Raw genomic sequence first — 15,063 nt, 5'->3', positions numbered from 1 at the left:
CATAGGAGAGGCCTTTTTGAAGAATTCAAGGGGGATCCACTGAACCATTTTGTTACTTTGTTTTGAGAGGTTGCAAAATTATCAAAATTTACGCCATGTGCAAATTTTTGTGAGTTTCGAGCTTGTTAAAGCCTCAAATTCTGCTGCCACTAGTTGGCGCTACAGAGTTGATGCAAATAACCTATACAGGAGCTTTCAGGGTATGACTCAACAAGCACGGGAAGTTTGGCGCAGATATGTTGTAGATCTGCCAAGTTATGACTGTTCAAAATTTATGGTGAGACAAAATGGTGTCTTTTCACTTTCCAATTTTAACGAAACCTCAATATTTTTCATCAGGCACCTGAACACATGTCTAAAGGCTCCCCTGAAACAGGTTTGAGGTCAATTGTTTTTTTTTTCCCGAGGAGGAGGAGGAGCAGGTCTCGTAAATAAGGCTGTTTCCTGTTCCCAGCAGGGGGCGCCAAGCCTAATGGGAAATATTTCAATGCAGTCGTGTTCAGGCTGGGATACCTCACATACATGCCAGCTATGAAAAAGATTGAAAGTTGTATCAAGGAGTTATTAGTCATTTACTGAATCTGTGGTTTTGCAAAAAACATGGCCAACTTTGGCATCCCGCCCAGGTCAGACCCATGAATGAAAATGCACCATTTTGAAAACTAAAGATTTCACGTCTCATGAACAGTCCCACCAATTTTGACGAGAATCCAACTAACTCCCCGGGCGACATAATCTCAAATGTGCACCCTGTAAATCAATTAAAAAATTCACATTCGAGCCAAAATACCCGATTTCCAGTTGGTTTTGGAATATGGGTGCAAGACATTTTTGGAGCAGTTTTGCACAAGGTATCGACTCCCCAAATTTTATTGCTCTATGTTGAAAAAAACTTGAGAGGCCTTTTTTAAAAATTCAAGTGCAAATTTTGGTGAGTTTTAAGCATTGTCAGGCCTCCAAATTGGCCATTTTCATTTACCCTGAAAAAAAACAAAAAAAAACTTTGCATTACAGTAGGGCTCCCGCGCCAGTTGGTGCTTGGGCCCTAATAAAACAAAAGAGGGGGTAAAAAAGCAGAACAAGAAATGAAGCGTCATTGTCCATAGACTAGTTTATCAAAAGAATATGTATAAAACATACAAAATGAAAACAGTAATAAAATATATACTTTCTCTTATGATCAAAATTTCTTTTAAAGTAGCTCATAATAAATCGCAGTCCATTCTGTTCTTTTTTTTGGGTCACACACAAGTTCATTTTTTAAGTCTCTTGTCAATCAGATTTAATTATTATCGACCAATTCTTTCCCACCATAGGCAAGCGTGATATATTTTGGAAACAGGATGAAGACGGGACGGGCCCAAGGGAAGACGTCAGGTCAAGCTCGGTTAACTGTTGATATGGATTTATGGGTCGTCAATCTCATAATGTTGCTTCTTATCCCGTGCGTGTTGCTCTTCGACAAAGGTCGTGTCGGACCTGGAAGATTTTTAGGTAATTGCATTTCTATGACTGTGTCATGAAGACTGACTCCTTCCAGTCTTTGACAAGCAATTCCTTGGTTTTGGCAGTTAGCATGTTCACTCCTGCTAGCCAGAATCAAAGGGGTTGATACAAACTATAGTGTGTGAGAGTCTCTTTTAAATTGTCTATTATTCAGTTATCTAATTTTCTATTTCATTGGAGTCATTCGTCCCTTCTTTTTAGGATCCATTTATTTCGCCTGCTTATTTTCATCTTCCGTCGGCTGTCAGGGTTTGGGTCAGGAAAGGAGGAAGGATTTTTAAAAAGACTCCAAATGGTGAGCGAGTGGTTAGCACATCTGCAAGGCAGTTCTGAAGATCTGAGAATCTCAACACGGGCCCGTGTTCATGTATTTGTCATTCATTAACTGTGAGCGTGAACAGTTCTGGCTCAAAGTCAGCTGGGATCGGACGAAGCGGTACAGAAAAAGGATTGATCGGTTGATCCTGAAGCAAACCCAGCAGCACTTTTATTTCGACTCCGTCGTCGCCGTTATTTACAGACAAACTGATCGACCAGGGAGGTGCAGCGCTTGCACTTGACGTAGCAGCACCAGTGGAACTTGCAGTGGCAGCGCTCGTGCTTGTACGTCTTGAATTGATCGTAGCCCCGGCCGCAGCACATCAGTTCGCAGCCGTCCATGCCTTCCGACGTCTTGTTGCACAGGCGGCCTTGCGTGCCTAGCGAGCCCGTAGTCTCATTGTGGAGGCAGTAGTCCGGACTTGGGTCGATGTACACCAGATCTTCCGGAGTGGGTGGGTTAAAGCGCTTGTCCACTTGTTCCAGTTTGCCCTGGACAGATAGAAAAACGGTTAGTTTGAATCCTCTGCCCGTTTTCGGACACTCGTTCCGGTCTGGTTACCTTGCGTCCGATACGCATGGCGGCGGCGCTGTCGTACTTCTCCTTGAGGAACTCGCCAACGCGGCGGAAGTCAGCCAGCTGGAGCCAGCACGTCTTCAGGCTGCACGAGCCTGACACACCGTGACACTTGCAGGCCACGTTGGCCAGGTTGTACACCGCCTGCAAGAGTCATACAAGCAGATTTAAGCCTGGTTTTAACTGGAGCTGACTGTTACAATGCTGCGCTCTTGTGGAGTATTTTTGTAACTACAGTGGCCCAGCTCCCCTTTGAGTGTTCATCAGCGCGAGCAGCAGGATAGTGTCGGGAAGAAATCTCATTGGTGACAGTTCCAAGTTACATTTTTGGGAATAGTAGTGCTACTATTCCAATGAGTTTCTAAATGTTTAAGTTAAGAGTAACAAATATTATCTTATTTGGTAAATTCTCTTATTTAAATTACCGTAATTTTCGGACTATTAAACCCCTACTTTTTTCCTTCATTTTGAATCCTTCGGCTTAATAGTCGTTGATTTATTTGTGTTATAGGTAACATTTTATCTATAAAACCGTCATAATTATGACATGACACTATCATTGGCATTACTGAATGTTTATGACAGTGTTATCTGGCAAATTATGTCACTAACTCCATTTATGTCCAGCTAGGATCTTTTACATCCATTCAAAAGTCAGATAATTTGCAGGAAAACGTGAAATGACATCTGTTATAAGCATTCATTAATGCTCATGACAGTGTCATGTCATAATTATGATTGTCTAATGACATTCTTATGGTGCCACTGTCAAATAAAGTGTTACCAAATACAATAACTAGCAATTAATGAAACAACTGGAACAGTAACTGAAGAAATAATAAGCACAGAACATAAATTTTGATTGTTATTTACATCTGTAGTGCTGCAATGCACGCTAGAAGGCATGTTGGACAACAACTGTGTTGACAGCAGGTGGCAGCAGAGGTTGACTGTCTCCCCCAAGGGAGCAGTGATGGCCAAATGAAGCTTCTTGATGCAATGAAGCTTTGCATTTTGCAATTGGTTCAAAGCTTCACTGTGGTTAATTTGGTCTTATGGCAGTCTTATGGCACTACTGTCAAATAAAGTGTTCCCAAATACCATAACTCGCAATAAATGAAACAACTAGAACAGTAACTGAAGACATAATTAGCATAGAAAATTCATTTTCATTGTTATTTACATTTCTCGCGCTGCAATGGATGCTAGGAGGCATGATGGATGACATTAGTGTTGACAGCAGGTGGCAGCAGAGGTTGACCGTCTCCCCCAAGGGAGCAATGATGGCCAAAGGAAGCTTCTTGAAGCAATGAAGCTTTGCATTTTGCAATTGGTTCAAAGCTTCATGGTGGTTCATTTGGTTTTATGACAGTCTCATGGCACTACTGTCAAATGAAGTGTTAGAAAATACCATAAGTAGCAATTAATGAAACAAATGGAACAGTAACTGAACTGAAGAAATAATTAGCACAGAACATGAATTTGGATTGTTATTTATATTTGTAGCGCGCAATGCATGCTAGGACGCATGTTGTATAACAACAGTGTTGACAACAGATGGCAGCAGAGGTTGACTGTCTCCCCCAAGAGAGCATTGATGGCCAAATAAGGCTTTGCAGCCAATTGGTTCAAAGCTTCATGGTGGTTAATTTGGTCTTATGACAGTCTTATGGCACTACTGTTAAATAAAGTGTTATAAAATACCATAACTCTCAATTAATGAAACAACTAGAACAGTAACTGAAGAAATAATTAGTAAAGAAAATTAATTTTCATTGTTATTTACATTTCCGGCGCTGCAATGCGAGCTAGGAGGCATGATGGATGACAACAGTGTTGACAGCAGGTGGCAGCAGAGGTTGACTGTCTCCCCCAAGGGAGCAGTGATGGCCAAATGAAGCTTCTTGAAGCAATGAAGCGTTGCATTTTGCAATTGGTTCAAAGCTTCACGGTGGTTAATTTGGTCTTATGACAGTCTTATGCCACTACTGTCAAATAAAGTGTTATAAAATACCATAACTCGCAATTAATGAAACAACTAGAACAGTAACTGAAGAAATAATTACCATAGAAAATTAATTTTCATTATAATTTACATCAGTGGTGCTGCCATGCATGCTTGGACGCATGTTGGATGACAACAGTGTTGACAGCAGGTGGCAGCAGAGGTTGACTGTCTCCCCCAAGGGAGCAGTGATGGCCAAATGAAGCTTCTTGAAGCAATGAAGCTTTGCATTTTGCAATTGGTTCAAAGCTTCACGGTGGTTAATTTGGTCTTATGACAGTCTTATGCCACTACTGTCAAATAAAGTGTTATAAAATACCATAACTCGCAATTAATGAAACAACTAGAACAGTAACTGAAGAAATAATTACCATAGAAAATTAATTTTCATTATAATTTACATCAGTGGTGCTGCCATGCATGCTTGGACGCATGTTGGATGACAACAGTGTTGACAGCAGGTGGCAGCAGAGGTTGACTGTCTCCCCCAAGGGAGCAGTGATGGCCAAATGAAGCTTCTTGAAGCAATGAAGCTTTGGATTTTGCAATTGGTTCAAAGCTTCATGGTGGTTCATTTGTTTACCAAATACCATAACCAGCAATGAATGAAACAACTGGAACAGGAACTGAAGAAATAATTAGCACAGAAAAAGGGAGCAGTAATGGCCAAATGAAGCTTTACAGCCAATTGGTTCAAAGCTTCATGGTGGTTTATTTGGTCTTAAGGTGTTACCTGTCAATATCTTTTGGTGTAAATATCCTATAATACAGTAAGGACAGCTGCGGCTTGTAGTCCAGCGCAGCTCATCAATGAACAAATGCAGTTTTCGTGCCAAATTTGGTTGGTGGCAGCTTAGATTCAGGTGCACCTTATAGTGCAAAAATTACAGTACAAACTAATATACAACACCACAAGGTGGCGCTTCAAAATCTTTTAGGAATAATGAATCGGGTACAGCTTGCATTGCTTGTTTACAACATGACCGCAGACAGCCAATTGCTATTAATGACTCACAATCGTCCGCAAAACACATTTGCAATCAAATCATAATTTTCTCACAGTAACATAACTGGATGCAGTTACACAAATGTTACAATTGTTACATCACTCCCCAACCATCGTGTCATTTTCGTTCTATGCATTTCAACATGTATTCTCACTTAGAGAAAACCTTGATAGTCGCACCTTAAGCATCCTGTGCTCATGCTACATGTGAAAAACAGAACAGGAAATACAAGAAGATTTATGATGCTATCTAGAGAACTTTAGGGGGAGCCTGACCAGGCCTCTCGAGCCCCCGAACCCTCCCCGAAAGGCTCACAAGCAACACACATCATACCAAGGACATCACTCATCACGCTTTGTGCTCACATAAAACTCTCTGTGTTCTTAAAATGGGGACTCACATGAGTGCCTGTCCTCTCCTCGGGTTGCCTGATCCCCATTACCTTTTCACCTCTGTTAACCTTTCAACCCTGTAACCCCCCCTCTGCTAACCCGCTTCTGTTGCCCCTCTCCTTTCCTACCCAGAAGGCATAGCACTCGCCACCCGGCAATCCCGCCATCCAACCTCACCGACCCCCCCTTTGGGCAAACAATGACATTTTGTTCGGGTCGGCGTTTTATACATTCTCAGCAGTTATTGACTTCAGTGGAGGTGAGAACTCGCTTTGCTCAAACACGGAGTCGTGGATTCTTAGTTTTGGGTACGTTTCCGACATATGAACTCATGCTGTGTGTGTTATAAGAATCATGCTGTGCTCTTTGGTGTAACACGCCTGCTGGGCTCATTGACACGGTCACTCATCCATGGTGGAGTTGCCATCTTGTCAGGAACAATAGGAAGAACAGAAATGCACCTCCTTGTTTTGTCTTCTTCACTCATTCACTGTCATTGACACCGATAGACGTCCAATCAATTATGACCTCATTTTTGTGGTACTGAAAATCTACAATTTTGAAGAAGTTCTGGCCAAGCTTGGTGAATTTTAGTAATGGACGCCTCTGACAGTTCACATACTCAAAACTGCATTTTTACTGGACCACTATTTAGAAAACTGAATTTAAAGTCCTAAATGTGAACTTTGATCTGGTTACAGTTCTCATTTTTGTGATACTGTAAATCCACAATTTTGAATAAGTTCTGGCCAAGGTTGGTAAATATTAGTAGTCGACCTCTCCGACAGCCCAGAAGCTCAAAACTAAAAATTTTTGCTGTACCAATATTTAGAAAACCAAATTAAAAGTCCGACATATATACTTTGATCATGTTACAGTTCTCATTTTTGTGATACTGTAAATCCACAATTTTGAATAGGTTCTGACGAAGGTTGGTGAATTTTAATAGTGGACCTCTCTGACAGCCCACATACTCAAAACTGCATTTTTACCGGACCAATATTTAGAAAAATGAATTCAACGTCCTACATGTGAACTTTGATCTGGTTACAGTTCTCATTTTTGTAGTACTGTAAATCCACAATTTTGAATAAGTTCTGGCCAAGGTTGGTGAATTTTAACAGTGGCCCTCTCTGACAACTCGTATACTCAAAACTGCATTTTTACTATACCAATATTTAGAAAAAAAACGTCCTACATGTGAACTTTGATCAGGTTACAGTTCTCATTTTTGTGATACTTTAAATCCACAATTCTGAGCAAATTCTGGCCAAGGTTGGTAAATATTAGTAGTGGACTTCTCTGACTACTCTCATACTCAAAACTAGGCATTTTTGATGTACCAATATTTAGAAAAAACAAGTTAAAAGTCCTATGTGTATACTTGAATTATGTTAGAGTTCTCTTTTTTGTGGTACTGTAAATCCACAATTTTGAATAGGTTCTGGCGAAGGTTGGTGAATTTTAATAGTGGACTTCTCTGACGGTTCACATGCTTAAAACCTGGCATTTTTGCTGGACCAATGCTTAGAAAAAAACAAATTAAAAGTCCTACTTGTATACTTTGATCATGTTGCAGTTCTCATTTTTGTGGTACTGTAAATCTACAATTTTGAATAAATTCTGGCCAAGGTTGGTGAATTTTAATCGTGGACCTCTCTGACGGCTCACATACTCAAAACTGCATTTATACTGGACCAATAATTAGAAAAATGAATTCAACGTTCTACATGTGAACTTTGATTTGGTTACAGTTCTCATTTTTGTGGTACTGTAAATCCCCAATCCTGAATAAATTCTGGCCAAGGTTGGTAAATATTAGTAGTGGACCTCTCTGACTACTCTCATACTCAAAACTAGGCATTTTTGATGTACCAAAACTTAGAAACACATTAAAAGTCCTACATGTGAACTTTGATCTGGTTACATTTCTCATTTTTATGGTACTGTAAATCTCCAATCCTGAGTAAATTCTGACTAAAGTTGATAAGTATTAATAGTGGACCTCTCTGACGACTCTAAAACTCAAAACTAGGCATTTTTGATGTACCAATATTTAGAAAAACAAATTAAAGGTCCTACATATATACTTTGATCATGTTACAGTTCTCATTTTTGTGGTACTGTAAATCCACAATTTTGAATAAGTTCTGGCGAAGGTTGATAAATATTAGTAGCCGACCTCTCTAACTACTCACATGCTCAGAACTAGGCATTTTTGCTGTCCCTATATTTAAAAAAACAAATTCAAAGTCCTACATATATACTTTGATCATGTTGCAGTTCTCATTTTTGTGGTACTGTAAATCCACAATTTTGACTAAGTTCTGGCCAAGGTTGGTGAATTTTAGTAGTGGATGAAAAAATGAATTAAACATCCTACATGTGAACTTTGATCTGGTTACAGTTCCCGTTTTTGCGGTACTGTAAATCCACAATTCTGAATAAATTCTGGCTAAGTTTGGTATGTATTAGTAGTGGACCTCTCTGACCACTCACAAACTCAAAACTATGTATTTTTACTTTACCAATATTTTGAAAATGTTAATTAAAACTCCTACATGTATATGTTACAGTTCTCTAAAGGTTTACTAATGTTATAGTTTATGGCAGGAGTCCCCAAACTACGGCCCGCTTCCACATTTGGTCCGGCCCCCTGAACAATTATTATTATTATTTTTTCCCCAATAGTGTTATTTATTTCCTGGCTTTTTCCTGTGAAGAAGCCAAAGAGGTTTATTTGGTTATTATCTATTTAATTAATAGTTTTATTATTACAGTATATTTTGGGCTGTCAAACGATTAAAATTTTTAATCGAGTTAATAACAGCTAAAAATTAATTAATCGTAATTGCAATTCAAACCATCTATAAAATATGCCATATTTTTCTGTAAATTATTGTTGGAATGGAAAGATTAGACACAAGACGGATATATACATTCAACATGCTGTACATAAGTACTGTATTTGTTTATTATAACAATAAATCAACAAGATGTCTTTAACATTATTCACATTCTTTTAAAGCGATCCATGGATAGAAAGACTTGTAGTTCTTAAAAGATCAATGTTTGTGCAAGCTATAGAAATTTTACATTAAAATCCTCCTCTTAATGTTTTCATTTGAATAAAATTTGTAAAATTTTCAAACAAAAAATAAACTAGTAGCTCGCCATTGTTGATGTCAATAATTACACAATGCTCATGGTGCTGAAACCCATAAATTCAGTCGCACGCAAGCGCCAGCAGAGGGTGACAAAACACCAAAAAACACAAGTAACAAATGGACATGACACTGTGCTGTCATTTTATTCTGTTTGAGCGGGGCATGTGCGTTAAATGCGTCAAATATTTTAATGTGATTAATAAAAAAAATGAATTACCGCCCGTTAAAGCGATAATTTTGACAGCGCTATATATTATATTATATTATTTTTATTTACTTTTGTTCTGTGAAGAATTCAGAAAGGGTAATTTGATTGTGGCTTTCTGAAAAACAATACATTTTTACATTTAAGCGCTCCTGCAATCGTCACACTTTTTCTGTGACAAACTGACCCGGCCCCTCATCAGAGAAGGAAAACGCTATGTTGCCCTCACAGGAAAAAGTTTGGGGACCCCTGGTTTATTGTATCAATGGCCTGTTTGCATTAAAATCACTACAAGCTTTAAAATGATTACACTGCTGTGATTATTTTACTGTAGGCTAATTAAGGGTTATTGTTTTACCATATGATTTTAGTCCGAAACCACATAAAATGCTGTTTGTTGTGTTGCCGGCTGGATGGCTTCCAACACAGTCCATGTTTTCAATGACTCCCGGGCCACTCCACCAACCCCAGTCCACCCCTGTGACTCCCAGTCAAAATGAACTGGACGTCGATCGCGTCAATGGCAGCCACAGTGTTAAAAATCCTGTATTTATAACATATGTACTCATGATCAGTGTTGTCACAGATGACTTGAAAAATTTAATTACTAATTACGTCTCAAAAAAGTAATCTAGTTACTTTACTGTAGGGGTGTCAAACGATTAAAATTTTTAATCGAGTTAATTACAGCTTAAAAATGAATTAATCGTAATTAATCGCAATTAATCACAATTGAAACCATCTATAAAATATGCCATATTTTTCTGTAAATTATTGTTGGAATGGAAAGATAAGACACAAGATGGCTATATACATTCAACATACGGTACATAAGTACTGTATTTCTTTATTATAACAATAAATCAACAAGATGGCATTACCATTATTAACATTCTATTAAAGCAATCCATGGATAGAAAGACTTGTAGTTCTTAAAAGATAAATTTTAGTACAAGTTATAGACATTTTATATTAAAACCCCTCTTCATGTTTTCGTTTTAATAAAATTTGTAAAATTTTCAATCAAAAAAACTAGTAGCCCGCCATTGTTGATGTCAATAATTACTTACACAATGCTCATGGGTGCTGAAACCTATAAAATCAGTCGCACCCAAGCGCCAGCAGAGGGCGGCAAAACTCCAGCTTTTACTGTGCTGTCATTTTAATCTGTTTGAGCAGGGCATTTGTGCGTTAATTGCGTCAAATATTTTAACAGGATTAATTTAAAAAAATTAATTACCGCTCGTTTGACAGACCTACTTTACTGATTACTTCATTATCAAAGTAACCAAGTTACTATAAAAGTAATCTATCAGTTACTTTTTACCCATTTTTCTCCCTTTGCCGCCTCAACATAAGAATGACAACAGAAAAATGTCATCACATGTAATTGACTTTCCGATGATTGAATTTAAAGGGGAATATCAGAATTTCGTGCTGGCTTAGCCACTCCGGAGCCCTGAAACTAACAAATATCTGACAAACTGCTTGGAATTTGTTGAAATCAACTCCACCGACCAATTAAACCCGGCTAACTCTAAGAATAAGCCTAAAGTCAAAACTTCTTAATTTCGGGTTATGGTTAACAGCATATCAGTGCCAATGTAAAACAATGCAAACTGACGGCACAATAATCAACCACACACAAGTGGATTGTACAGTGCAATAAACACAACTGTGGTGGCGGGCGCGGATGCGAGTGCAGCCGTGCACATTAACAACCCGGAAGTACTCCTCTCAACACACACGCGGTCAATTTGGCCAGAAAACGTGGCGGTAACTAAGCACTTTACACTCATTCGGACTTACAACACATCCCACAGATGCTAAACGAACACATCACCTCACGGCATAAATGTGCAACACGCATATCATGTAAACAAAGCTTGCCAACTTGGAGCGATGACTGCCCGTCGATGCTACATCAAAGCTACGAAACGGCCGCGCATGTAGGGGGTCCAACCTTTTGCTGATACCCTCCAGAATGTAGGAAAAATACTCACCTTCATTCATGGATATCCACAGATCAACATTCCCTCGCAACGTCTCAACACTCGGCGCGAATGTCCACCTGGCTCAGTCCCACAACGCGTAACGCGAGACCAAAACAGGAAATAGCTAAGAGGTCGTCATGGAAACACGTACCGGGAACCTTTTATTTTAGCATTTTCGATTCAAAATGCTCTTTGTACATGACTACAATATTCTTCATTCTATATACGTTATGAGGCAATGAAAAAATAGTAACGCAGAGACACTAAGGAAACTAACTTTAATCAGATTACTGGTGTAGAAAAATGAACGCGTTAGATTACTCGTTACTGAAAAAAGTAATGAGATTACAGTAACACGTTACTGACAACACTGCTCATGATGGACAACAATGCACTTTTTTCCTCACTCTATTCTGGCTCAGACAAAAATAAAGAACTTGTCTTTTATCGTTAGCGGACATCACTGTTGGAATTTGCTACAAAAAAATCCCGCCGATGAAAGATAAATGTGTTCTCAAGGGAGGTTTGGGGAGTTTAGACAGAGAATGTACATCTCGAGTGTGTGTGTGTGACAAGTGCCGCCTCATTTGATTTGTGTCAAATGGAGACAGTTGGCCCCGGTGTGTGTGCCAGCGAGTCTTTGAGAGTCGGGGGAGTGTGACGGAGGTCCATCGCTCACCCCGAGTCTCTGTCTGCAGACGCGACACACACATTTTTACGCACACACGTTGTCTGCCTTTGTGCACAAGTCAAATGAAGCTAAACGCTCACACGCACATACACACAGAGCAGCACGCCCCCGTCACCTGCGTACAAAAGCGCCGTGGTTTGCCTTGTTCAGCCGAGCGGGACTGGCTTTTTTTCATCTCTCTTCCGTTCGGATGGAGAGGAAACAAAGCGAGAGGAAAATGTGCGTGTGTGTATACAGCGCTGTCGCGGTAGATTTCTCATATGCTCTCTTACAGCCCCAGCGGGACCCTCGTAGCAGAAACACAAGCTCGCCAGGCCCTGACCTTTGACGCCAGCCACGCACGCAAAAAGCAGGCTCGCTGTCTGTCGTGCAAATCAAACTTGAGCTCGCTCGACTCACGCCCGGGTGTCTTGTCTTGTAAACGGCTTCAACAAACACATTCTCCTCATGCGCACGAACCGGCAAATGGAGCTTTAACAAGGCTGTGTCAGTGAACAGAGCCGAATCAAGGGTGAAAGGTTCCTTGTCGGGCCTTCTCAAACAACTCCCATTGTCCTAAGAAAATCTTGAGAAACTCTGATTCAGCCAAAGTCTTAAAACTTTGCCAAAACAATGTAGTTGAAGAGGGTGGTTTTGGCCAATTTATTGGAGTCTTCCAATAAACAACCTTGACACCAAGGGCGTAGGTTTGCATAGGGACGGTACGGACATAACCATAGGCGGATCTACTACTCAGGCAAAGTAGGCGATCCCCTTAAGGCCGAGTTATACTTCCGCGTCAAACCTGCGCCGTCAAGGAAGACCCGAGTTACGACCCTGCGCCGTAGCCTGACGCGCTCCTCTCGAACTTTCTAACCTTCACGTCGCGTAGACGCGTATGACCAGGCAGAAACGGACTGTGATTGGTCCACTCAGACTGTTATTTCCGGTTTAGCGCGAGATCACCGCCATTGTAGAATAGAATCAAACATTTTCTACACGCAAAAATGGACCAAGCCGACGCGAGTATCACGAACAGACATTACTGTGATTGCCAAATGGCAAGGTCGGCCATTGAAAAAAAAAAAGAATAAATGAATAAATAAAAAAGGAAGAACCACCGAGACGAAAACTTTTAAGCAGCGTTATTTGCATTATTTAATGATTTTAGTTATATAGGTCATTTAGATTGTCTTCCTATATATTGTAAGGATATAATTGATCCTACCATTATTAAGTTAATTACAGTACTTTCATTATGTTCAGACTTACACTGACCCCTTTTCACTCGCTGAATGTGCCAGTCCATTTTTTTCCCCTCAAACGCACGTTTGATTGGCTGATGATTGAACCCCCGCCCCCTCCACACACACACGCATTCACAGCCTGACAGATGCCGCCTCCCCCGCCCCCTTCAAAGACGAGGGATATTAGAAGTTTTTTTCCGCCAGCAGCAGCCACTGTAAGTAATGTAAAAAGACGTCAATGTTGTGGAGGTGGGGGACACTCCACTAATTTTGCTACTGTTACAGTGCTTCAAGTCGGTTTTACTCACTTAGATTTCTTGAAATAAGAAAAACAGCTAGCTGAAAATAAGCTTAAAAGACTTATTTTAAGCAAAACGTTTGTATATTTAATAGGGCTGTCAAAATTATCGCATTAACGGGCGGTAAATAATTTTTAAAATTAATCACGTTAAAATATTTGACACAATTAACGCACATGCCCCGCTCAAACTGATTAAAATGACAGCACAGTGCAATGTCCACTTGATACTTGTGTTTTTTGGAGTTTTTTCGCCCTCTGCTGGCGCTTGGGTGCGACTGATTTTTATGGGCTTCAGCACCCATGAGCATTGTGTAATTATTGACATAAACAATGGCGGGCTACTAGTTTATTTTTTGATTGAAAATTTTACAAATTTTATTAAAACGAAAACATTAGGAGGGGTTTTAATATAAAATTTCTATAAGTTGTACTAACATTTATCTTTTAAGAACTACAAGTCATGGATCGCTTTAACAGAATGTTAATAATAATGGTAATGCCATCTTGTTGATTTATTGTTATAATAAACAAATAGTCCTTATGTACCGTATGTTGAATGTATATATCCATCTTGTGTCTTATCTTTCCATTCCAACAATAATTTACAGAAAAATATGGCATATTTTATAGATGGTTTGAATTGCGATTAATTACGATTAACTAATTTTTAAGCTGTAATTAACTCGATTAAAAATTCTAATCGTTTGACAGCCCTAATATTTAATCGGGCTGTCAAAATTATCGCGTTAACGGGGGGTATTTTTTAAATTAATCACGTTAAAATATTTGACACAATTAACGCACCTACCCCGCTCAAACAGATTAAAATGACAGCCGTTTAATTTCTGCTTGTTACTTGTTTTTTGGTGTTTGGCGCCCTCTGCTGGCGCTTGGGTCCAAATGATTTTATGGGTTTGGGGAGTGAGTATGGTGTAATTATTGACAACAATGGCGAGCTACTAGTTTATTTTTTGATTGAAAATTTTACAAATTTTAATAAAACGAAAACATGAAGAGGGGTTTTAATATAAAATTTCTATAACTTGTACTAACACTTATCTTTTAAGAACTACAAGTCTTTCTATCCATGGATCGCTTTAACAGAATGTTAATAATGGTAATGCCATCTTGTTGATTTATTGTTATAATAAACAAATAGTCCTTATGTACCGTATGTTGAATGTATATATCCATCTTGTGTCTTATCTTTCCATTCCAACAATTTATTTTACAGAATATATATATAATTTATAGAAAAATATGGCATATTTTATAGATGGTTTAAATTGCGATTAATTGTGATTAATTACGATTAATTAATTTTTAAGCTGTAATTAACTTGATTAAAAATTTTAATCGTTTGACAGCCCTAATATTTAATCTTAAAAGAAAAACTTGAAATGTTCTTAATTCAAGAATATTGTTCAAAACATTATTTAAAATACTTTTTTTTCTTGATTTACGTGAAAAACGACCAACTTTTAGATATATGGGCTTAAGATGAACAAATACTAATGTTTACTTAAAGTGGAAGAATCTGACACATTAATAAGTTAACTAGCCTTAACACTCAAAAAAAGATGGAGAAAATTATTTGACTGGACTTAGCAAAAATTATCAGATTAAAACGTTATAAATTTGCAGAGTGAAAGTTAGTATAGTTTAATACAGATT

General features: G+C 38.8%; 1 protein-coding gene across 2 annotated transcripts in view; it reads right to left on the bottom strand.

The window, feature by feature from the left end:
- Positions 1-1,101: 1,101 nt before the first annotated feature.
- Positions 1,102-15,063, bottom strand: part of wnt5b (wingless-type MMTV integration site family, member 5b) — a 104,525-nt gene continuing 90,563 nt past the window's right edge. For both annotated transcript variants that reach the window (XM_057855372.1, XM_057855371.1), the window contains 2 exons: positions 2,387-2,545; positions 1,102-2,316 (listed from right to left, as the gene is read on the bottom strand). In XM_057855372.1, the coding sequence (XP_057711355.1) occupies positions 2,017-2,316; positions 2,387-2,545 (459 nt within the window). In that variant the 3' untranslated portion in view covers positions 1,102-2,016. The remainder of the gene's footprint in view (positions 2,317-2,386; positions 2,546-15,063) is intronic.

The sequence above is a fragment of the Corythoichthys intestinalis genome, chromosome 13 (assembly GCF_030265065.1).
Source record: "Corythoichthys intestinalis isolate RoL2023-P3 chromosome 13, ASM3026506v1, whole genome shotgun sequence".
NCBI lineage: Eukaryota > Metazoa > Chordata > Actinopteri > Syngnathiformes > Syngnathidae > Corythoichthys > Corythoichthys intestinalis.
Note: the sequence above shows the minus strand (reverse complement) of the source record. Positions and strands in the feature narration are given on the sequence as shown.